The sequence below is a fragment of the Poecilia latipinna genome, unplaced genomic scaffold (assembly GCF_001443285.1).
Source record: "Poecilia latipinna isolate Pla-1442-1.1 unplaced genomic scaffold, P_latipinna-1.0 Scaffold942, whole genome shotgun sequence".
In the NCBI taxonomy this organism is placed as follows: Eukaryota; Metazoa; Chordata; class Actinopteri; order Cyprinodontiformes; family Poeciliidae; genus Poecilia; species Poecilia latipinna.
In genome coordinates, this window is record NW_015113558.1 from 62,000 (window position 1) to 86,669 (window position 24,670).

The 24,670-nt window shown below is 37.7% G+C and overlaps 1 protein-coding gene across 2 annotated transcripts in view; it reads right to left on the reverse strand.

Annotated features, from left to right (window-relative positions):
* evi5l (ecotropic viral integration site 5 like) overlaps nucleotides 1–24,670 on the reverse strand; it is a 60,173-nt gene that overhangs the window by 29,147 nt on the left and 6,356 nt on the right. The window contains exons 2-12 of one of the 2 annotated variants that reach the window (XM_015049358.1): nucleotides 15,000–15,372; nucleotides 11,882–12,071; nucleotides 9,983–10,207; nucleotides 6,973–7,047; nucleotides 5,207–5,332; nucleotides 4,914–5,057; nucleotides 4,337–4,426; nucleotides 2,721–2,818; nucleotides 2,431–2,491; nucleotides 1,716–1,769; nucleotides 1,278–1,310 (exon numbers count right to left, since the gene is read on the reverse strand). In XM_015049358.1, coding sequence (XP_014904844.1) covers nucleotides 1,278–1,310; nucleotides 1,716–1,769; nucleotides 2,431–2,491; nucleotides 2,721–2,818; nucleotides 4,337–4,426; nucleotides 4,914–5,057; nucleotides 5,207–5,332; nucleotides 6,973–7,047; nucleotides 9,983–10,207; nucleotides 11,882–12,071; nucleotides 15,000–15,235 — 1,332 coding nt within the window. In that variant the 5' untranslated portion in view covers nucleotides 15,236–15,372. The remainder of the gene's footprint in view (nucleotides 1–1,277; nucleotides 1,311–1,715; nucleotides 1,770–2,430; nucleotides 2,492–2,720; nucleotides 2,819–4,336; nucleotides 4,427–4,913; nucleotides 5,058–5,206; nucleotides 5,333–6,972; nucleotides 7,048–9,982; nucleotides 10,208–11,881; nucleotides 12,072–14,999; nucleotides 15,373–24,670) is intronic. The other variant, XM_015049359.1, reaches the window with a different exon arrangement.

A 24,670-nucleotide genomic window follows, 5' to 3' on the forward strand; every position in this document is an offset into this window, starting at 1 on the left:
AAGCACTTTGAAATGCCTTGCTGCTGAAATGTGCTATACAAATAAAATTTGATTGATTGATTTAAAAGTTATACAATAAAACGACAAGTTTGGTTTGTATCCTTTTTGCAACCTGTGACCATTTTTACTGCTAAGTTAATTAAAGAACAGCGATATTAGGCTAAAAGATGCGCGTTTTTGCCAGGCTTTAAAGCAGATTTGATGATTGATTTGACGTCCGTCATGGCGTAAATTCACAGAGAGTGACGTCACGCGCAAAGGGTCAATAGTTCAAGCACAAAACTATCACCTATATCTTGTTGGTTTAACTTTGCTCAGAAAGCGCATGCCTGGGACTTTAAAGCAGAAATCAACTGACCTCTTATTTTGCTAAAAAGTTACTTATTCAGGTCCAGACTGCGACTGAGCCATTCTAAAACATTAAGCCAGATTTTTTTTTATTTAAGTGTGCTAAAATATTGCACTATAAACTAAACAAAAATACTCCACCTTATTTTCACACCTAAGGCTGCAACTCCACCCCAGCTTACCCATTCTCTTTTGCAATCCTCTTCAGTCAGACTGCATGGTGACTCTTCCTGAATTCAGGTCTAGACTGCGACTGAGCCATTCTAAAACATTAAATTGTTTCTATCTAAACGATTCCATGGCAGTTCTGGGTGTACATTTAGGGTCGTTATTCTGCAGGAAGGTGAACTTTTAGCACCAGCATTCCAGTATTATGTGCGTTCACGATCATGTGTATGCCTAAAAGTTTCATTTTTGGTCTCATATGATGAAGATTTTCACCGCTTGTTTTCCGTAATCCATTTATTTCACTATATAGCGTCTTCTTTCAAACAATGTTATATTTGTACTGGAATTGCACGGAGAAATGTTGACTCTTACACTTTTCACTCACTCGGCTTGCTGCCTCTTTCAGTCTTTGAGGCCTTCACAGAACAGCTGGATTTATGATAATATTACATTACAAACGTCTGATGGCAAGTGGATACTTTGTGTTGGTGTTTAGCATTAAATCCATTTACATCTATGATAGAAATATGCATTTTTAACACTGGCATGCCACATGCAAGGATTATGATGTATAAAATAATTCCATCATGCATTCAGGGACCAGACAATATCGTGGGCTGAAAAAGTAGACGGCATATAATTTATGTTCATGCATTCTGGTCAGGTTAATGGAAAACTACTGCAGTGAGGCTGAGAGGGAAGGTGTGAGTAAGGCAGAGGTTAGCCAGAGGTCTGTGGGAAAGTGGTGCACAGTACTCTACCTGTATCAGTCTGTCTGCCAGAGCAGCACTCTCCTACAGCGAAACCATGGAGAGGAACAAGAGGGTGAAAAAAAGTGATGGAGATGGTGAAATAAAATAAAAAGGTGGGAAACCATGGAAGATAAACCACAAAAAAGGAAACAAATGTAGAGAAGTGAAGAGAGAAGTGAAGAAATGTTTGTGAGCAAGAGAAGCAGCAGCATCAAGTTAATTCTAAGAAAACATCTTTCACAGAAGACGAGGACTTCGGTTTTCACCGGCTGAACAATCACACACACAAGGAGAGGTGACAGAAACCCCAAAACAAAAAGCGTGAATTTAAACCCACAGTATTACAGTTTCTAATTCCAGCACTGAATAAAACTCCCAGACTGGCCTGATGTGGCAGTTCAGCTTCAGCAGAGCTGCTGATTTAAATCAACAGGCAGCTGCTCTTACCTTCTCTAGTGTTTCAATCCTCTGCTTCAGCAGCCTGTTTTCTGTGCGTAATCTCTGAACAAACAAAATAAGCAAATGTAAATAAGAACTTATAGAATATGTCAGATTTTCGGCAGCTTGGCAAGGCAAGGCAGCTTTATTTATATGGTACCTCTCAGCCAAAGGCAACTCAAAATGCTGGCACATAAAGATAAAAATAACAATAGTTTATAGTTTAAACTAGGGCTGTAGTGAGTCCTTGAGTGATTCGAGTATCTCGATTATTAAAATTCCTCGAGGAAAGTTACCTGCCTCAAAGCTTTGATAAATTATGTTTTATTATTTAGCCACCGGGTGATTATTTATGTTACGCAGCACTCTCACTTCCACCTATGAGTTCTTGACGAACGCCAAGTGTTAGCAGCACAACGTCCGATTTTCAAGTTCAGGCCAGGGCGTATAGGGGCATTTCACTCATTTATGATAATGTCCGGGTTTTTATCGTTTTTCATTTTAAGGATGTTTTAAGCATCCTTAAATTGACTGGCGCAATGCCTGGAGTACGGCAGCCTTTCTCCTCCCGGAGATAATTATTAGCCCTAGTTTAAACTATAGACTATTATTATAGTTTTTCAAACAGTTATAACAGTTAAAAATAACAATAAGAAGATGGTGATTGTAGTAATAATAATAAAAATGGGTTTTCTATAAGCATAAATATGTAAATTATACAAACCTTTATCTCAATCTGCTCCTCCATTTCTTTGTTCTTAATTGTGGTGTATTCTTTCTCAAGTCTGAAAAAAATAAGACATCAAAAATCATCATTTTTCAAATGTTCCCAATAACTGAATTTTTAATCAAGTTTCCTTTTACAGTACGATGCACTAAAAGAAACCATGAATCATAGGAGACCATCTCTCCTAATTTAGTGTGGCGGATGTGTGTCTGCTTCTGTGGAACAGCCTAAGTGTTGCATAAAGCTCACTCAGCCTCCGGTTTCAGCTGAGTAAAGAGGCGTCTTACTTCTTCATCCTCTTGGGGTTGTATTTGACCTGGTAGGCCCTGAGGATGAGTTTGTCGGGGCAGCTGTCAAACTGATGGGGGATCACCTTCTGGAAATGCTGAGAGGAAAACACAAGACGAAGACGCTCGTTAATATCGAACGTCTACAAAGCAGACATGGAGCGGCTGCTCTTATTGAGAATATTGTTACCATGTGACCCTGAACCGTGATATTGAAATGCCACTGTAAAGCCAAACGTTCGAGCTGCCATCAGTAAGTGAAGGTGTCTGATAAACTCTTATTTTTGACCCAGGATGTGAGGGTGGATGCTCACAAAAAAAGCCTCCACGTTTTTTCTCTTGTTTGTGTTGAAGAATGTTGGGTTAAGGTTACAGCAGGTCTTGATGCTCAATTCAGGTTTTGTGCTGAAATCCAATTATTTTGCATCGTCATTCATACCACTAATAAAACGTGGCCCCAGTGAGATTTCTGTGCGACTGGTTTACGTCCCCAAAGCGACTCGCATGTGCGGAAGAAGAATGTTTAAGTCACACAGCAGCACAAAGTTTCCAGAAGCAGTTTCATCACCCTTGTTAATATCTGGTCTCTCTTGCACTTCTCTCTGGTTTTGGCTACAAGGCTACGTCAGAAATACACAAACACAAACATTGGAACAAATGAACTGGTCAAAACTGGACTAGGACGTTCTACCCTGATTATGGATACTTAAAAATACAGTGGAGATTTACTCTATTTGTCAAAAAAAAAATAAATAAATAAATAAATAAAATGGGGATTTTTAGTTTTCCCCGCAAACTGTAATAATTTAATCTAGTAAATTGAACATTTTCTATCATCTTGTGTTTTGAGCTCAATATTTTGTTACGAAAAGACAATATTAGAAGACATTTTAAAAGATCTAGCAGAAACACAGTCTGTGCCTTTGTTTTAAAAGTGATTATATGAGCTATGTTTTCAAATTTTTAATGATGATATTGTTGTTGAGTGAAAGTGTCTATTTGTTAGTAACTAATGCAATCATGCTGCTGCCACAGAGTTTTTATCCTAGTTAAATAATGGTTGTTGATGAATTAAACATTTTTTGCGCAAATAAAAATGCACTGATTTCACTGTGGCACATGTTTTCAGATAAATCCGAACAAAATAAAACAGAGCAACACGCATAAATAGTACATAAAGCCTGTTAAATACTCTAAAAGCTGACAGGAATAGCTTTTACTTCTTTCCACAAGTTCTGTCTGCAAATAAAGATCAGCAGCAGACATTTCACTTATTTAACCAGATTTTACCAGGCAACAGGGGTCTTGAACAACTGCTGCCTCCTGACGATAACAGACATATGAAACAGGCTAAATGTGGTTTTAGACCACAAACGTAAACTATAGAGTAAAAATAAAATACTGTCTGTTTCATTTTCTATGCAACACTGATAAAAAAAGGTCCTAAACTGTACAAAGCTTCTTTTTTCTCTTTTTTTTATCAAAATAGATCTTAGCTGTGCTCAGGAAGCTCGCGTGCGGTGGGGAAATTGGGACATGGAGTGTTTTGTCTCGTGGCTGAATCTGTACATGAAACTATTTTGTACAGAAAGTGGCACACAGCTGCAGACGCTTACCTGTGACATTCCCTCCATGTCGAGCTGAATGAGGTCGGTTTGGTTGTACTGCAGGATGGCCAGACCCACACGGAAGATAATCTCTAGGCCCTGGAAACCATTCAAACATTTTAGTATATGTGTATGTGTCATCTTGTGAACAAAATCTCCATTAACACTTTATTTGAAGGGGTGTGCATAAGGCGGACATGACACTGTCATAAACATGACAATGTCTGTCATGAACCTGAACGAGTCTTTATGAATGTTTATGACTGTTGTCAGTAAGTGTCATTCGGTAAATAATGACACTTTTAATGCAAAGTTGCTCTAAAAGTTGCATTGAAAGTCCATTAAAAATGCCAACTTTGCATTAAATTGTCATTATTTACAAAATCATGCAAAGTTAGCACTTTTAATGCAACTTTTAGAGCAACTTTGCATTAAAAGTGTCATTTACTGAATGACACTTCATGACAACTGTCAAACATTCATAAAGACTTCTTCATGTTCATGAGAGTGTTATGTCAGTCTTATTCACACCCCTTCAAATAAAGTGTTACCAAATCTCCTGACATATCCGCAGAATGCTCCCTACCTCATACATAAATATATCAAAGATGCGTGTGGCGACAGGTAGAGGGAGGAAGGTGAGGAAGAGGGTGAGGAACCAGGAAGAGGCATACATGGATGTGTGGAAACTCTGGGAGCGGAAATGGATGTTCAGTTCTGGAAGCTGCTCCTGCAGAGACAAGCGGCATCAAATCGTAAACACAGCCAAACCTCTTAAAAGGAAGTGACTTTCAGAGATCAAAATACATGTTTTGGCTCCCCCTTGTGGTCAATTAAGACAGCACAACTCTTGCTCTGTTTTGTTTTTTGTTTTTTTACCTGTAGAAGATATTCAAACTGGTAGATGCAGAGGCCAAGCTCGGCCATGCTGGGTTTGAACAGTTCCCTCAGACGGTACTCCTGCATCAGTCGCACAAAAACACAAAATGCCTCCTCCTCTGGCATCTGGGAGGAGGACAAAGAGTGAAGGAGTTACTTTATTGGTTCGAAGTCCAACAGGGCTCATTTTGGACAAAATAAAGAATATACAGCCAATTTATTTTATAGATTTGAACCTTTTCAGACCTTTTTCACAACAGAACCACAAATGTGAATGAATTGTACCAGGATTCTTTGTGATAGATGAAGGCAAAGCAGTAAAACAGTAAAAGATTCATAAGGTTTTCATATTTTTTTGAACTATAAAATCCTGAAAAGAGTAGTCTGTGCATCTTCCGAGCTCATCATACAAACTACTTCTCAGTTCAAAGCTGGTGTCGTTAAAGGCGTAAAGGAGAAAGGTTGTCGTGATAACGTGCTTAAAGCGGAGTGTCAGAAAGAGCAGGAGCTTCTTAAGGAGACAGAGGCCCAATTTCAAGGCGATAAATTACAAAATGAAATTTCTTTTAAGTCATTTTTAATATACACAGCAATTTTATGATAACTGAAGGCAACATAGTTACTTGATTGTGCTTTAAAATGGCATTATGTGCCTGAAAAATACATAATGCCACCCCTTTAAAGCAGCAGTTACAACAATAAGTCTCCATCAGTTCTTGAGACTAAAATTTCTGTGTGCTTTTCTTTGCAAAACAGCTTAAACTCAGTGAGCAATTTTGAAGTTATGCCACAGATTTTAGGTTCGGACTTTCTGACACTTGCTTCAATCTAAATGATTCCACGGTAGCTTTGGCTGAATGACTAGAGGTCAATGCTTGCAGGAAGGAGGCCAACCTATATTTTACAGGCCCGTGGAAGAACATGTGCAACATCAACTGGACGGGGCAACAAATAAATATATCTAGATATTTTGAAGAAACTGGCTGCCTAAGGGTGAATGCGCAAAATGACATCATCGTTGCGTCAACCACAGTTCCTGCCCATTTTCACACCCATATAGAGGGGAACACTCTGCCGATAGAGACACACCCAAACTGGCTGCAACCAAACCAGACATTAACTGGCTAGACTGAGATATAATGAAGAAGGAGCTTTACAGACATCTGAAACCTCCAGAGGACAGCTGGATTTTTACTGAGATTAAATGACACACAAGTGGATCTCCCATTGTGATTGAAAATCTCAGTTGGATTTTCCTGGTGAAATAAAGGCTAAATGAAAAATATGACAGATACAGTTTTGTAAACATGTTAAAAGACACGAGCACTTTGACATAGGCCTCTTAAAGTCGGTTTTCCAGACCAAATACTAAACTCCCATTAGTTCAATCTTTTATTATATACATTTATATTGATTCTTTTATTACTTATTTATTTATTATTATTGGAGCCTTGCAATGAAATTTCTTTCAATTTGTACATTTTTAAATGTACAGTTGAATGACAATAAAATCTGTCACATGTAGTTTATACATTTATTTCTACTAGTAAAACTGTGTTAATGTTATTTTTGTCTTGCTGGTTTCATGGTACTATTGATGCAACTTGGAATTTTCTAAATCCGTTATATTTATGACTATATTTAATATGCAAAGTCCAATCAATTCAATTGATTTCCATTCAAACTTAAGTACTTTCTTGTTGTTAGTCTTTCACAAAAAGTCAACAAGATACTGTAACCTTAGCAAAATACCGTTTAATTCATACCTGCATTAGCAGCAAGCCAACGATGAACGCACTGCCCTGACAGTAACCCACCTCTCGGTCTACAAGGGAGTACGCCTGGGAATCAAACATAAGTTACATTTATAATGTTACATGTTGGTACAAAAACAAAACCTTTAAGATCCTAACAGAACAGTCACAGCCAGGGGAATGGGATTAGAGAGCGCCCAGATATCCGTCTTCATTTCCTGAGCAGCTCAGCTGTACGAGTAAACAGCAAGCTGGTTCCCATGGAGATTAACAGCACATTTCCGTGTGGCCTGTTTTCCCTTCATTTCAGAACAAAAGCAGATCAAGGGTAGAAAGTAGCAACAGCTAATCACATCATATTTTCATAGCAGCACCTTGTTATTAGTAGATGAAGCAGTTAATCACGTAAAAACAAAGTGGCAGGTTATTTGAAGCTAAAGCCTGGAGGATGATTATTAATGATGCAAACAAGGTTTAGCGTAAAAGTGAAAGAAACGACTCTTCCTCATCGTGTTGCATTAGGACAGTTAACAGGTTTCTAACACCTCATGACGCACGTCTTCCTCAGCTAAACACTACAGTTATGTTACAGCAAAAATCCCTGAACAACCGTGTAACATAATCTGTGTTTGTATAGGGGAAAAAAGGTCAAGTAGGATCGTTTCAATAAAACTAATTTGTCTTTTTATTATTCTAAATATATATACGAAATTACTCAGAATATTTTAATTTAAAAGCTGATATACGTTACAGTATGTGCAAATGGTGTGTTTCATAAGCATAAAGTGCACTGTAAAACATTTGAAGTTGGTTTAACTTGAAAATGAAAGTCCACCTGCTGCCTGGAAAATGTAATTTAAGTCACAAGAAAATAGTTTTGGTTTTAACTCGGAAATTAAAGTTCATGAAGTTGATTTAACAACGAGAGACAAGTTGTTTAAACATTGTTTTTTAAATTCACTAATCTTAAATTGAGAGTTTTAACTTAATACTGCAATTTAAACCAAATAATTATTTCACAATATGCAACAAAAGAAACTGTCCTCACGTAGTTAAAGAGCCACATTTCTCTGGTATTTTACTCACAATATCAAGTCAACTTATTTTACTTTAGAATCATTTAAATTCTTGTTTCAAATTGCATGAACAAAATTTCTGACCTGATAATGAATTTTATTAAACTTCACGATGAATTCAGCTCAGAAACATTTAGTGTGAACAGGACTTTATCCTCAGGCTTTAAAACAAACATTTTCCTTAATAAAACACCAGAGTCGGATCAATGTGACGCACTTCCATCTCAGGATACAGAAACATGCCGCTAAGCATTCTGGTAAATGGTTCCCACTTCCGTCTTTCTTCTTTCAGTTTTTTANGTGTTTACCTAAAAACTCTAGTTTATTCAACTCTTGGAGGTTTGACAACATTAATAAAAAAAGTTAACAACTTACTACAACAAGTTAATCTTTCACAAACTCACATTTATGTTCAAGATCTAAAACTTAAAATTTATTAGACTTAAAGAGTAGAAGATGGTTGACACAACTAAATGCATCTCAAATGTTTTGCAGTGTATTGGTGTTTTCCAGCAGTTCAGAACTGGGAAGCAAGGTTGGCAACATGCCGTCTAATTTCTTCAGATGATAAAATGTATTACTAAAATGAGACGGTTCCCTGCAAATCTGGCCAATTTAATAGCCCAATTTCATCAATAATCCCCAGGGATGAGCAACATCTCATCTTTTACAGTTTACTGAGGATAAAAAGTGAAGTATTTTTGATCTTCTATGTGCTTAACTGGAAGACAACTGGACTTCTTCTTCACCTCTTATCCAAAACATTTCTACAGTTTCGAATAAAGATCTAAAGTAACAGTCTTATAAATGTAGTTGTAAGAATCACAGTATCAGGCCTGTTTAGGTAACTAACTGAGTCGTTATTTCACGATCCAAACATGTCTCAAACGATGCCAACGTATAAGAGGTTTTGGTCACATATGTTGAAGTATGGAAAGCTGTAAAACAGCAACCAGGAAGAATGAAATTAAAGTCCACCTCCTCCGTTCAGTTTTTTTTGTTTTATTTATTAAAATGTAAATTGTTTTTCTCATCCCTCCAGCAAAAGGAGTCATTAAGATAATTACTCATCCTGTGACTATAACAACAAACTTAATTAAATGAAGCATTTTTCATTTGTGCTGCTGCTACAATTCTTAAAAATAATTGAAGACAATTATTGTGTACAGTTCAGCAATAAAATTTAACGACGCGCAATTAAATTAAAGCCGCAAAATAGAATCTTTAATATTGGAAAGGCTTTGTTGTTACAGTATTGTTTGTGTTTGTAAAGTCTGACTGTTTGCATAGATTATGGACTTTAAGCCACAAAGATTATTTACTGTTTTTTGGCTAAAAATCCATGCAGTCCAATTGCTACTTTTGTTGTCGTGTTCCCCGTTGTGCCTGTGTTAGGCTTTGTTTCTGCTAAAGCAATAACAATAAGCTCATCTGAAAGAAAATTAAAAGTTTATCCAATGCTGAGAATAAAATAAACAGAAAAACATTAAAAACTTCGAAAGCATTCATTTCAAATTTATTCTGCAAAACATCTGGGAAGTTGCTTCAACTTGTTTTTGGTGGAAAATAAGAAACCTTTGAGTTCACCTGAACAGAGTTTATTTAAAGCTTAATAGGGAATGAATGGTGGTCAGACAAAAATGTCACATTTGAGTTTGTGCTGGTCAAACTGGTGCAACTGCCGTACAAAACCCTTTACATCTTGAGCACAAGAACACTGTTACAACCACAAAAAGACTTAATTCATAGAGGGCTAGTCACTGTCCTCAATGTGACGCCAAATGATGTTTGTCATTATAGGATTTTACAGGCAGTTTGTTATTTTAATTCAACCGCTTTCATCATAGATAATTTGCAAACACGGAGGGATAAATGTCTGACATTTTTCTAAAAGTGAAACCTATCAAAGTGAAGTTCAGTCCCTGATGGGAAGCAGAAGCGCTCACCTTCATGACGTTGAAGAGCACTTCCTGCCCCAGGCTGTCCTGGCCTTTGAAGAACTCGTGCTCCGGGTAGGTGCGGGCGATGTCCCGGCGGATCAGCTTCTCACAGGGAGACGACATCTTCAGCAGCTCAGAGTACTGGTTCTTCACCGGCATGTCTGTGGCGTTGCCCAGCAGCTGCCAGACGATGGCACGGAAATGATGGGGGATACCTTTCCTGATCAACTCCTGGAAAGCAAATGCACACGTGAGACGCTCATTCGATACTGAGTAAATGCCTATCAAAGATTTAAAAGGGGACGTATGTGTACGATTCACGTTTTGCATATTTTTGTACAACTGCCTCTAGAAACAGCTGAGGCGCTTAAAATAAGTTAATGTTTTTTGGTGTCTAGAAAATGAGTGGTTTCAAAAACCAGTCGATTGTTAAGTCACGTTCTACGGAAACTGTACTGTTACCTAGCCACCCCAGCCCGTTACCTAGCCACCCCAGCCCGTTACCTAGCCACCCCAGCCCGTTACCTAGCCACCCAAGCGGAGCTACATCAGGTTTGTCCGGCTGGTTTTACTGCTGTGTCTGCTATGCAATGGCTGCTGGAAAAGACAGGTGTCTTGTTGTTGACTTGCCATCCAGACGCCATTTGTTGCGTTCTTGTTAGTTGTGCAGGAAGCTCAACTAACAAGAATTGAGTTAACAAGCTCAACTTCTGCTTTTCAAAGATGTACAGTTGTATATTTGAGCAAATGTTTGCAGCCATTTTCATGTGCAAGTGCACAACCCATGTGGTCAGAAGCAGCTTATTTGGATTTAAAGTGACAGGAGGCCCTAAAAGAGCTCATTCTGAAAGACACTCACAATGGACAGAACTGACCAGATCTCATTATCCAGGAATGATTTTGTGTAAAAAAAAATGCAATAAACATGATTTGCATGGCTCATAGACCAAAACTAACCTGTCGAAGGAAATCCGCCTTTAAAGTAAACTTTAAGAAGCCAAAGAAAAGAGCACTTACAAAAAAATCTAACTAGAATAGGTTACTAAATGAACTCTATTTTTTTCTTGACTTTTTCAATCTCCCATGTTGCTGACAATGTTTTCCTGTCTTGTCTCACATCCATCTTTTCTTCCCACGGGTAAATTTGGTTTGTGTGACAGAGGACACAGAGGGGAATGCGACACGGAGGACTGCTGGCTGTGCATACCAATACATCCAAGCCTTTTGCAAAACAGAGGTCATGACAAATAACTCCAACAAACATTTTCCAGACACGCGAGTGTCCAAAATTATAAAACAAACCTCAGTGACATTACAACTAAGAAAGAGCCGGGTGAAATATTTGGTTCCCCCCAGAGAACTTTGACAAATAAAGAGCAAATGTTCCCAAATCTACAGGATTGGTTGTCCATGATGGGAGGAATAAACACAGTGCTGATGCTATTGTTGAAGAGTTTTTGACACATTTTCTAAAGGCAAAAGAGAACCGATAAAAACACTAAAATCTGACACCACTCAGTGTTTTCGCATCATTTTCTTTAGTGGTTCTTGTGCAAGGCTTGTTTCTTAATTGGTTTGACATAAGCCAATTAAGAAAAGGTGCGATTCGCCTTCAGCTGGTGAAACCGAACCACACCAGCTGAAAATGTAATGCATGTTCTCATTTTAGGGTTTATGTGTTCAGGAAGGGCAGCTGATGCATCATCTAAGAGGTTAATGCTACTCTGGATTTGTTTAACTCATCTCTTCAGTTGCCACCGTCTGGATCTTCGTTTAATTTCCTCCTGAATTTTTGTGCGACTCCCACCAGTTCCAGATTTTTAATAAACCTTTTAAAACCTCTTTTGTGTTTGGCTCAATTATCCAAACTCTATAGTGTAAATATAAAGCCTAGGTGTACCTCACCTTCAGAAGCTTGTCCTTCTTGCGTCTCCACTCCTCCCACTCATTAACAATTCGGCCCCATAAGATCCAGGTATCTTCCTCCAAGTGCGACAGGTTGGAGGAGGCAGAGGAGCTGGACACCAGCGAGGAGCCGCTGTTGCGCCGCGAACCACTCATGGACCGCATCGACTTAGAATCAGCCTCCAGCAACCTGCATGCAAACAGTTCATGAGCTTTAGGATAACGTCTATCAGCATGTTTGTCTTATTCAAGATGACATAAGTAAGCAAGAACAAAGCAGAAAAGAAGCATAAACGGTTATGGAAATATCTTATTTTTTGCTAGAGATTTGAGAGTTTTAATGCCTTTTCAGTGTCTTCCATTCATCAGCAGACATCTGTTTCCTGTAAAAATGGAGTGTTAATATTGCCTATTTTTAGTTCTGTACAAACCCTGTGCTGTCTAGCTGAGTAAAGATGCACATTTATATCGAGGGGAAATTTTCACCAGTGCAATTTTAGTAACATTTTTGACTTTCCCCTTTCTGTTTTTGTACTTCATGCTTTCCCCAAAGGTTTGCCCTGAATCCTCTCCAGCGACATTCCCCTGCATCCCCTGAGCCTTCGTCTCTTGTGCAGCCGCTCGTGCGTTGTTAAATACCTGCAGCCCTATTTTCCACTAGATTAGGAATTTAATAAAAGGAGTGTGGAAGTGAATGCCCCATTTCTTTACGGGCATCCTGATTAACATGTATGATCCATGTTTCTCCAAAACTTCAGTCGTGTAGCCATGATTGAAAAAGATGAGCTTTTTTCTCTGACTGACTGTCTTCAGAAATGTTTCATTGAGTTTAAACTGCAGAAAGCTCATCATCATGAAGTCTCGGCTTCTAGGATTTGGAGACGTATTCGCTGGATTTGGAGACGTATTCACTGGTAATGATCCGCTCAATCAGTAGTTTTTCCAAAAAGGTCATCCCCGAGTCGCCCTCCATGTCCTCTAGGACTTCAAATGTTTCTTCTGGAACAGTCCAAAAAAAAAAATCCAGTTCATTTTATTTAAAAAGCACATAAAACTAAATGTTTACCCAAACTGCTGTACAGTAGGGACAGATAAAACCGAGACAATAATAAAGTAAACACATTAAAAACAGAACAAGGCGTACTAAAAAGACTACAGATATTATAAAAAGTATGTTTTTAAAAAGGACTTAAATAGCAACAGAAGACTCTTGGCTCATATTAATGGGAACTTGTTCCACAATTTTGATCCCACATATTTTTTTGTCTCCAAATCCACAATGCACTGTTCTAGTTCAGCAAGAGCTTTTGCTGCATCATGCAGCTCCTTTTTCATGTCACCTTTCAAATCAAATTAAAGGTGATTGAGTGAATATCCCTTTAGGTTTGCTGAAATTCTGACATTTTCAAAGGAAAGTTGATCATAAGGTTTCTGAAAGTGCTCCTTTTTTCTTGTAATTATACTGTTTATATTTGTTTTGGGGTTTTTTTTTTAGCTTTTCTGTCCTCTCTTAGATTCCCACAGCACATTCCTCCATGTTAAATCCCTGGGTTTTATTCATGAAGGCAACCAAATCAGACACTAACCCTCATGGCTACACCCTGCACCATAAATTCAATTATATTTTATTTAGGAGACCAACACAAAATACTTCCTTGTTAAATTAAACTGGGAAGTATGGATCCATTTTTATTTGACCCCATAGAGTAATTATTTTTAACTTATCAGCTTAACTCTATCAGCTTAACACTGGAGAGACAAGAAAGTCAAAATGTTGCAGTTTCTTTTAAAAAATTGATTCTCAATTGCATTAAGGTCTGTACTTTGACTGGGCCGTTCTAATATGCAATTATTTCTTTATCCAAACTGTAGCGCTGCCTGAATGTTTAGAGTTGTTGTCCTGTTGGAAGGTGAAGCTCTGCTCTTACTTTAAGTCTTCAACAGCATCAAACATATTTTCTTTCTCGTCGTCATAATGCCGCCATGCCATGTTTCAGTTTGAGTATTAAGAGTGGTGAAGTGTTGGTGTTTTGAATGCTGGCTCAGAAAGTTCAGTTTTGATCTTATTTCTACCTCAACAGGTGTGAATACTTATGCAAACGACTATAGTCATACTGCAGACTTAAATAAAGGCTAATCCGAGTATAAATTCAGTGTCACATTTACTGCAAGTTAATTAGCCATTTGTTACAACTGCTGCAGTTAAAGCTGGCAGAGTCCAGAGTCAGTCAGTATATATGAGGCTGTTATTGTGACTCATGACCTTTAATACCATCAACTTCCAGTTACACGGCTCTGGAAAAAATGAAGAGCTCACTGCACTGAACCACTGAAAACCTTCTGGTTATTCCACCAAATGCTGATTTCTGAACTCTTCCCGAGTTAAAACATTAGTGTTGTTGTTTCTAAATTAATGTGTACTTTTACTTGCATCATTTGGGTTCTGAAAGTACTGCATCTTTTTTGTTATTTTGACCATTTCTCATTTTCTATAAATTAATACTAAATGGAATTTCAGAGACATGTTGTCAGTAGTTCATAGAATAAAAGAACAATGTTCATTTTACTCAAACATGTGTCTCCCTGTAATTCCTTTTCTGGTTTTATACAAACCAAGTGATCTGATTCTACATAACAGTGCAAAAACAAACAATTTTAACACGAATTTTTGACTAGTTTCTAGTGCAAATACATTAATACACTAGAAATAAGACAACTAGCTTCACAGCAACAAATCGGAGCATATTTTAAGTCAATAATTCCTTAATATTGATAAAAAGTATTAATTACAGACTTGAATAAAGCTCCTATATCTTGCTAAAAAGTTAACTTTTAAGTTAATTTTGTCTTATTTTAAGTCATTGTGCTTAGAAACAAAAATACTTGGTCAGACTTTCTTGCAGTGTACATATGACTCTCAAACTGCATCAGAAACAGAAAACAGAACTGTGGCAACAGGGAAGTATTTTGTTCTTCAGTTTGAAAATTAAACAAACCCCATTGTTTGATCTCTTGCAGTGATCATTACAAATTAACTTCCAGTCCACAATCAGACGGGAACTTCCTTCTATATGTGTGAATTTAAGTTGTTTAGGCAGCACAATAACTCAGCTGTTACCTGTTCTGCTCCTCCAGTTTGGCCAGCAGCTCCAGTTCATCTGGACTCAGATTCTCAGAGTCCGCAGGAGAGGCTGCGGGCGCCGACAGCACTGCATCATGGGAGGAAGAGTCTGGGCTGAGCACTGGGCTGCCTGTTGATGGGGGGTCCGCGTCCAAGCCAGGAGGAGACGAGGGGCACTCCAGTTGGACGCCAGCGGAGCTCTCCCTTTCTGGGCTGCTGCTGGGGATGGACATGGTGCTGAGGACGGAGTGTGAGGAGCGACAGTGTGGGTGCAGTAAGGGGGTCTCTGGCGCTGGTCTCCCTCCTCACTGAGCCTGGCTGTCGCCTGATTGGGCGGCTGGAGGGCCAATCTGATCAGAAATCCTTAAACCTGTCATGGATACAGAAAAAAAAACCCTCAACTTACAAACAGATATTTAACATGACAGGTAATGATGTATGACAATATTTTATCAGAGATGTTGTCATTGTTTTCTGCTTTTTAATTAATAACTATTTAAACTATTATTTAAAAATGTGCATAATAATCTTGAAATGAGACAAGAAATACCAAGAATGTTCAATTTGGAGACCATTTCATTCACTTCACTGTCCTCAAAATAGAGAAAAATCATCAAAGCTCACATCTTGCTATGCAAAGATGTGATTTTTAAAACGATCTAAATATCAACATTACATTTAGAACTGAAACAATTAATGAGATTAATTTAGTAATTGATTAATTGTTCACTAGAGTATATAGACCCAAAAGTGGGCATTGGCTGAAAGAACATTTTCAGAACAAAACTTTACTACATATATATATACACACACACACGCATACAAAATATACAATTTGTAATTAAGACAAAAACATTTGTCTGTAATTATGTTCGATCCTGAACTGATCAAGTGGCAGTTTTAGCCTCACCTGGTTCAAATTCTGTAAACTCCTATTAAGCACCTATTGCTATCAATCAGTTAATCCACAAAATAATCAATAGATCAGCCCTAAACTTTATTGATATAAAGTCAAGCAAAAAGGGAGGACCTTTTCACATTTTCTAGCAGAAATGCATCTTTTGCTACAAATGATTCAATGTTCACTAAAATAATGTTATTTTCTTAATTAAAAAAATTCCAAAATGGTTAAATGAAACATCTGTTGAATTTATTTATCCAATTAATTGACTGTCACAGTAATTGTTACAACATTACACGCAGAAACAACTTTCTTCTCCAAAATAACACAAAATAAATGGATAAATAAATGTAAAAAAGGCAACATGTATATACTCCATTTTTTGCCAACCCATCATGTTGCAGATTATCTAGTACTGCAATTTTCAAACAAGCTGAATGAGGAACAGAAATAGTTGATCTGCAGAAAAATGTTTTCTCTAAAGATGTAGCACAACGGCGACACAAATACAGGCCAGTTATAGTCAGCTAATCCAAAAATGGTAAGATTGTCATGAGTTGGGGTTTGAAGTGGTGACGATGGACGTGGCAGGATGCAGGTATGGAGGAGAATGATGGTTTAATGGCAAATCAACAGAGCACAAGAAATCCAGACAGCACAGGTTAGCAAAAAGCAAAGCTCTGACACTGGTAGCATCTGGTCACAAAAGCACGACACAACAGTAAGACAAGGACCTGACAGAACAAGAGACATAGGTGGGTATAAATACACAGGGAAAGTAATCAGGGGAAACGAGGGACAATCAAGGGGTAGACAGGAGACTCAATTAACTGGAAATGACATAGAAACTTAAATTAACATCGAGAAAAAAAAAAAAACCTTACAAAGATGGATGCCTTATCGAACTGTCTTTTTATTAGAAAACTTCAAAAGAGTGCAACAGAGACCTGACACCGGCAACAAGACTGAAGGAAATCCTCTTAATCTCACATAAAGTACAAAACTCAATAAGGTACAACAGATACACAGCATGTAGGAGAGGCAAGGCCAGGAGAGGAGCGTAATAACTATCCGAGGACTGCATGGAAAAGACACAATGATTACATTCATCCACTGCAACCAGCCTGAACAAAACAACCATTAACGGTTCAATAAAACCAGCTGTGTTTGTAAAAAGAGCCTCTTTTAAAGGGAATCACAAACACCATCATTTGGGTAGAAACATAATCTACCAATATAAACTAAATCAGGTTACGGCCAATAAAGACTGCCTGTTAAAAAGAACATTGAGTTTGCGTCATAAAATTGCGACAGCTGGGGAACCTCAGGCATTCTGTCCCCACCCTGTTGATCACAAGTTCGCCAACCGACTGTAGGAAGTAAAATGAAAAACGCAATGCTGAACTTCAGACACCAGCAGATGCTAGTCTCTGGTTTTGAGAGTGAATACAAAGGAATAAGAGGATCATTCTGAAGTACCGACTTCAGGAAATGTTGCTGGCTGCTTATTTTAACGTTTTAATCTCATGTACAAGTCTCAGCTTCTGATTTCCACTTTTCCACAGCTTCTGATTTCCACAGTTACTGTAGGCAGTGTGAGACTTTAAGGCGGATTAAAATGCAAAGATGCACCAAGCCATGCGCAGACGGTCAGAATCGGCTATTTTTATTCAGGCTAAGAGAGAGAGTTAGACTTAAGCAGATAACAGGAAGCTGGACATAACAGGAAGTGGGAGTATTTAATTCTAATGAAGAGTACACTTCTGTCTGTTACAGATGTTTGATTGGGAAATCTTAAGAGTCTATTAATAGATAAATAGAGTTAGACCATCTACAGGAAATACACATTTAGACTGAAAAATCCACAGAAAAGCCGCTCCGGGCTGTAAGCCGCTTGGTTCAAAGTGTGAGGGGAAAAGTAGTGGCTTATAATCCGAAAAATACTGTAATCATTTATGAAAAATTATAAAATCCTGTTTCCCAGCAGAGCTGTGTAACGCCCACTGCTCTCTCTCTCTTTCTCACGCAGGGTGTTGCAGTTGGTGATAACATAAATAATAAATGACCATATATGCTGCTTAAGGCCCTTTTACAGTTAGAATAAATTAAGAATTTGTCAGTCCAACACAATAGCAAGTCACAGCTACATTGTTTCCAATAATTAAATATTTATTTTTAATGAAGCTTGCAGAAAATATCCAGATCTTGAAAAACATTCCCTTCTTTTCAGGTAAACCTTGAAGCAGGATGTCTGGTTGTATGATTATTCTGGGTTTCTCCAGCCTCAGGCAGTGACAACTGGAAGGCTGACAAACAGCTGATGCCTGGAACCCTTCACAATATTAGCAAAAACATATTGATTAGACTTTTCCAGCCTTGTATACTATGAAGATCTTGTTATGACAGAAACAAGAAAGACCTAGATAATTCAAGGAATGCGTACAAATCTGAGCAGTACTCAGTTTTCAGAGACCCAATCCGTACTGTGTGCGCATGTCCTCCCTTCAGGACCATCTTTCCTTTTTTTGTTTAAATCTGAAGCTGCTAACCTTGCTGTGGTTCAGATTCATGATCTCATGTTGGACTAGTCACATTGTCCCGGCATTCAGCTGCTCTACTGTCCTTGTGACTGCTGCGGCTCCATGCTGCTCAAAGCGCTCCATTGTAAAGGACAGAGGTGTTTTTCTATTGCTGCAGCTCAGTGATCTCTGCCTTCCACCCATATTTAACATACAAATGGTGTGACTGACTAAATACTACATAAAGCATGCATACACATATCATATGCATTCATATATTTCTGTAAAAAAGTAAAATGGTCCAAAGACAAACGTAGCAGAAAGCTTAACATGTTTCCGACTGAGATGGAAAGTAGCTCCGTCAAAGCAGTTCCTTCCTTCCACATGAAAATTTTATGGGCAAGAGAAAAAAAAAAGCATATATAATATGTAATGGAAACACTCTTTTGTTGCTAATGCAACTTGGACCAGCTTTTTATATTACTGATGAAGAAGACCTTCAAAAATTATCCATATTTTATCACAGAGGGATAAGTTTATACTGAAACTTGTCAAAAAAAATAACAACCTGTAATCTGACTGTATTTTATAAAATGGAGAAAACAAAATCCCATGTGAAAGCATTTAATAAATGGCAATACATAATCACTGGCTTTATTAGTGGCACCCCTGCAGCTGATGCATTTTTCCACCAATCCAGGACAAGAAGGTTTTCTCCTAGAAACATTTTCCAAGGCTGATGATTCAGATTGAGGGATCTGATTTGCACAGCCTCTCTGGATCATCCAGAGTCCTGTTTTACAGTAAAACTGAGATGCATTTCAGCATATTCCTTCTTTTTCCAAAAATATTGGAAGAAGCAAAGTTTGGAACTTTTTTTCCTCAGTCTTAATCTTATTTAGTCTCAATTTTGAGATGTTTGTGTTTGGTTTTGTCCAAGATGCCGCACCGGAGTTTTTACCTGTTTAACAGTCCTCCTCACCATGTCTTGTAGCAAAATATATAATAATCTTCCTCCTAGTGTCCAGTTACTTAAAAAAATATAAATCAGGGTCTCATTATATTTTTACTAGCAACAGGAAATAAACATAACTAGAAACACTAAGAAGAACTAATGTAAAACAGAAACAAATCTGATCTAAGGAACACAGAAAAATCAAACCAAGACATGGCATACTGATCAAGTCTAAAAAGCCTTAATAAAAATATGTTAAAAGTGATAAATCTGATTTTCTAAAAATAGAGTTTTTTCTACTGACTAAATGTACTCAAATTAAAGGTTGGATAAGTTTTTCTTTTTAAGTTTTTCACACATATACAATGAGTGCAAACACATTTGTACATGTCTGCTAATCTTTTGCCACCCTCAGTAACTGTATTTTACAGTTATTTTTAAAGGAGAAAATATTATTCTTCATTAATGCATGAAACCTACAACACTGTGCAGAACAACAAGCTAAAAACAGATTGAGGGAAAAACAAGGGTGGGTATACTTTTTTTCGGTACAAGACGTAAACAGTCTAATCGATGCTTCATATGCAGCTCAATGATGCATCAGAGTCTGTGCTGATAGAGTTCTATTAATATTTAGGCATCTGTGCATCAACTACCAAAGGACATAATCCAGCATCATTTTTCTGGCAACAACAAGCTACCCTCTAAACACCCTTCAACAGCACAGCCTGCACAACTCTAAGATTTATGTATTTTCACATGCTCATGTCCTGCAGCAGATTTTTTTCCCCCTCTGGGGTTCGTCTAAAGCAAAGTTCTTGTGTTGATGCAATATAAGTCAAAAGAGACACTTTTCATGCAGCTGTATTTTTCTATGATTTTCCTGAAATGGAATGTTGTGACATGGTGTAACTTTTATGTCAGAAGAACTATCAACTTGTAGCAACTGAATTTCCATCACAGAAACCATGAATCAGAACTGGAAAAATTATTCTCCACTAAACGAAAATAGGTTTTGGCCTCACAAAAAGAGGCTGTAGGATCCAAGACTACCAAGGAAAACACAGTAGTGGAAGATGTTTGAAAGGAAGCAAGAAAAGGAGGAATTGCACAACTCAAGAAATTGTTAAAATATACTGATGCACTTCTTCATTTAAATTTAACATATTATGAAAAATGTAACCCTCCATGATCTACCCTTTTGACAAGAATAAATGGGGGCTTTTTAATTAATCGTTAGTCGATCGATAAGAACAGTCAACTTTAGATGAACTTAATGAATGATACTAAAACGTTTTACTGTCTGTAAACGTTGTTTCCACCCACTTTAGAAAACGCATGCACACAACATCACAGATCTGATGAGTAAGCCTGTCACGATAACAAATTTTGCTGGACGATTAATTGTCTAAAAAATTACTGCGGTAAACGATAATATTGTTTCAAGACCTTTTGACACTGATTTAATGGAAATTACTAATAATGCATGTGATTTCCTGCCGTAGATAGATGCACTTTATTTTCAAAAGAACACATAACACTGGAACTGATAAACTAAATACACAAAACAAAAAAATAAATAAAATGAATTCTCAGTCTCCATTAACAAAAAACGTACTTGAATAAAAACTAAACAACATAAAGCCAAAGTGGAAATAAATATTGCATTAAACCAAAAAGAGTGCAGATTATGAAGTCTGTATGCTGATCTAAGATTCTCACTGATGATTTAGTAGCCGATCATCCTGCAGTGTGTGGTGGGTTACGGTGGATTGTCGTGGCCGCTCCGATCTAAATCAGGAGTTTTCCCCGACCGGGAGCTTAACGCTGAATGTGACAGGTAGCCAATCAGAAAGCGCGGATTCTCCTCCGTGCTTTCTGAGGGGAAATTACGGAGAGGAATCCCAAACAGCTGACACAGCGCAACCCGAAGTTCAGCGGACATCGGAGATGATATGTGGAAACAACATTAATATTTATTCAACATTTCGTGCAAAGAATATACAAATGACAAGGGGAGGAGTTGGAGCCAAATTGCTACCGCAGTTGATAAACCCGGTAACTTTTCAGCTGTTCTTCGTTAACGTGACATAAATGGATTATAATTTTCATTCAGTCAGGACTTTACGCTGATTCTAGACACATGCATTGCAGCTAGATTCTAATAAAGCATTGATTAATGCCTGATTTTAAAATTAGTTAACAGGACTTGTAGCCATTATTTTGTGCCCATGGGGCTGGACACCACAGGGCACGACGAACCCGATCGAATCGTTATATCTAGGATTTCTATCGGCTAATGCGTCTCTCAGGTTTTGAAAATGGGCCGACAGTCGGCCGACAACTCGTGTCATGTGAGCTGGGCATTACACCAAGGAAATGAGGAAGGGAGGGTCAGTGGAGAGCACCGGAGCTGAGCCTTTTTTCATTCAGTGTCATCAAGAGAAAGAAAAAAGGCAGGAAGAGACGATAAAGCCGATAATTAAAATGAGGTCGATAGGTTTAATTTATCGTGTGATTACTTGATTTATCGTTTATCGCGACAGGCCTGAGATTTCTCTTATTTCTAGTCAATGAGGCTTACCAAAGAGAATGTTAAACTACTTTGCATCCGATGAATGAATATCAATGAAGAAGTTAACATTAGCAGCATAGCGCAACACAAACACATGTAGCACATCTATGCCCTCATATCTGGCAGATTTTACACTCGGTTGGATCCAGTTACAAATCTACAGGCTGAGAGAACAATGAGCCTAACAGGTGATGCTTCTACTACAGCAGCCAGGTCATCAAGCTGCTGCCTGTTTCCATGTGTCAGCAAAGCAGACGAAGGGCAGAGCTGCACAAGCACGCAGGCCGGCCAGCAACAAAGCAGCCACGCATCGACTTCCTGACTTTACATAAATAGGACAAAAACATGACTTAATTATACTAACATTCACTTTTTGTGTGGATGTTTCTGCAGAGCAACCCTTCACGGCATTCATCACTGATTTTACAATAGTACAGGTCAAGAACTGGTTTATTATTATTTAAAGATTCTGGTGATTTTAGTCTGATCATGTAAATTTAGGCTGCAAAATATTATATTAAAACACAATAACAATTCAATATTTCATTAAATAAATGGAGGATATGTTGAATTTTATTTATTGTAATGAGTGGAGGGAAATATGTCAAAAAGGGTTTTTTTTTTTTTTTTAAATAAACCAATGCAAAAATTCTGAAGAAATTAATTTGCAAACTCGAGAGAGTTGACTCTTTCACACACACAGGAGCATGAGTTCATCTGAGGGCAGTTTGGCCGCTGAAGATCCAGAATACACAGACAGGAAACGATTCAGGTTTTTATGCATCTACTAAACATGATGCTGGTTCAGTCTATTTGTTTTTGTTCACTGATAAACAAGGATTCATAATCAATGGAGACAAAGTTAATCCATTAAATATCTAGTTACATTTTTTATCTTCATTCAATGCTAAAAGAAATGAAGAAAGAAGCTGTTCTATGCTTCTTGAATCCTATTGGATAATACCAATAAGCTAAAGGAGAAACACCAAAGCTTAATTGATGACCACAGGCAGAGGCAGCTGTTATAACAATGACAGAAAGTCTTCAACACACAGCAGCAGCTGCCAGTTTCCACAAGCTACAGTGATAAATCAGCACTGAACAGTTAGAAAACATGAGCAACGACACTAAATACATTTTGTATTAACTTGTACCTTTTATTTTACAGTAATGTTTCAATTGTTGCCATGTATGAGTGCGTCGTTTGCTGCTGTGCTTTCTAGGTTGAGTTTTGTTTTCTCTCTTTCTGCAGGTCTAGAAACAGACTGTGTGGTTCTGACTTTTGTTCCCTCTGTTTGAGCAGCAACATGGCCAAAGCCGTAATACTCCACTTACGTCCACACTTTTCAGATTTTAACATGATTTTCAAAAATAAATATGTATAGTTTTCCTTCTACTTTTCAAGTATACACCATTTTTTGTTGCTCCGTCACAATAAAACATGATACAGCTTGTACATTTGGAAAAATTCATAGGAAATGAATACTTCTGCCTCTACCTCTGCTGTTTATCTGGACATAACATACAATGTTGTAGCTATGATTTAATCCTCAGAAACTTCATCCTCATCAGTCTTTCAATGTTATGACCCAAATATGAGACTCATGTTTGATGCAACCATTCCTGTGAGCGCAACTAAAAACAGACGCAGACGGTAATGAAGTTGGACAGCAGCAGGAAGACAAATGTATGTAGACGTTACGCCTGGTTCTGTTCAGATTAGCACATCCTTCCAACACAGATAGCGCAGTAGCAGAGGGGAAGCTGGAGTGTGGTACGGTTTTCTTTTGTTCATGCGCGATTGTGGAATCTGATAAAGCAGAGGTTTTCGAATTATCACTACTCAAAAAGAAGGTCACCATATACAGCGAGACTCTGACACCTGCTTTCTTAATGGTGAAATGTGTAAGTTTTGCACTGAAAGTTGATTAAGCAGATAAGCCTTAAAGTTTCACAAAGATATGAAGAGAACAGTATATCATGACCTTAGTGCTGATGCAAAATGCTGCAGAAAAGGCCTTATTTAAAAATAACAGAGATCATGAAATCATTGAATAACTTCCCTTCCTAGAAAAGTTAAGTGCTTGAGGAAGCTCTTATTTTATAACAAGTCAGATATAATCCGCCAGCATCATAGCCCCAAAGAAAAATCCCTTCCCCACCATTTATTGCACATGCAGAGTTAAAATTATGTGTTTGGAACAGATCTATAAACACGAGTCATTTGACTTTCTGGCTCCCAGTTCAGATCACTACAGTTTCTATTTATCTCTGAAGTCTAGCTTATTTAAAGGATCCACCTGGTTAAGGGCCAGAATAGCACAATTATTCCTGATGATTTATAAAATACCTAGATAAAGGAGAGAGTTTATAAAACACTTCAGTTCCTTCAGCTATATAAGCACTGCAAAAAAAAGTAACTTCAAAGGGTAATCATTAAAATGATTAAAATTTTGCATATTGACTTTCAAATAGTTATGTTCATTGTTTTTTGAAGCTTAAACCGCATGAGCAACATCTTCTTAATAATTACAATTTGTCTACTTATGTTAGAACTGCACAATATATCAAATATATTGTCATCACAATATCAGTGAAGAACTGACATAATATTTGTTATGAACTTATATTTAATATTCAACACTGGTTAAACTCAAACAATATGATCTATGGAGCCCCCCAGGGGACATGGGGAATTTTTTTTCTTTTGCATTCCCT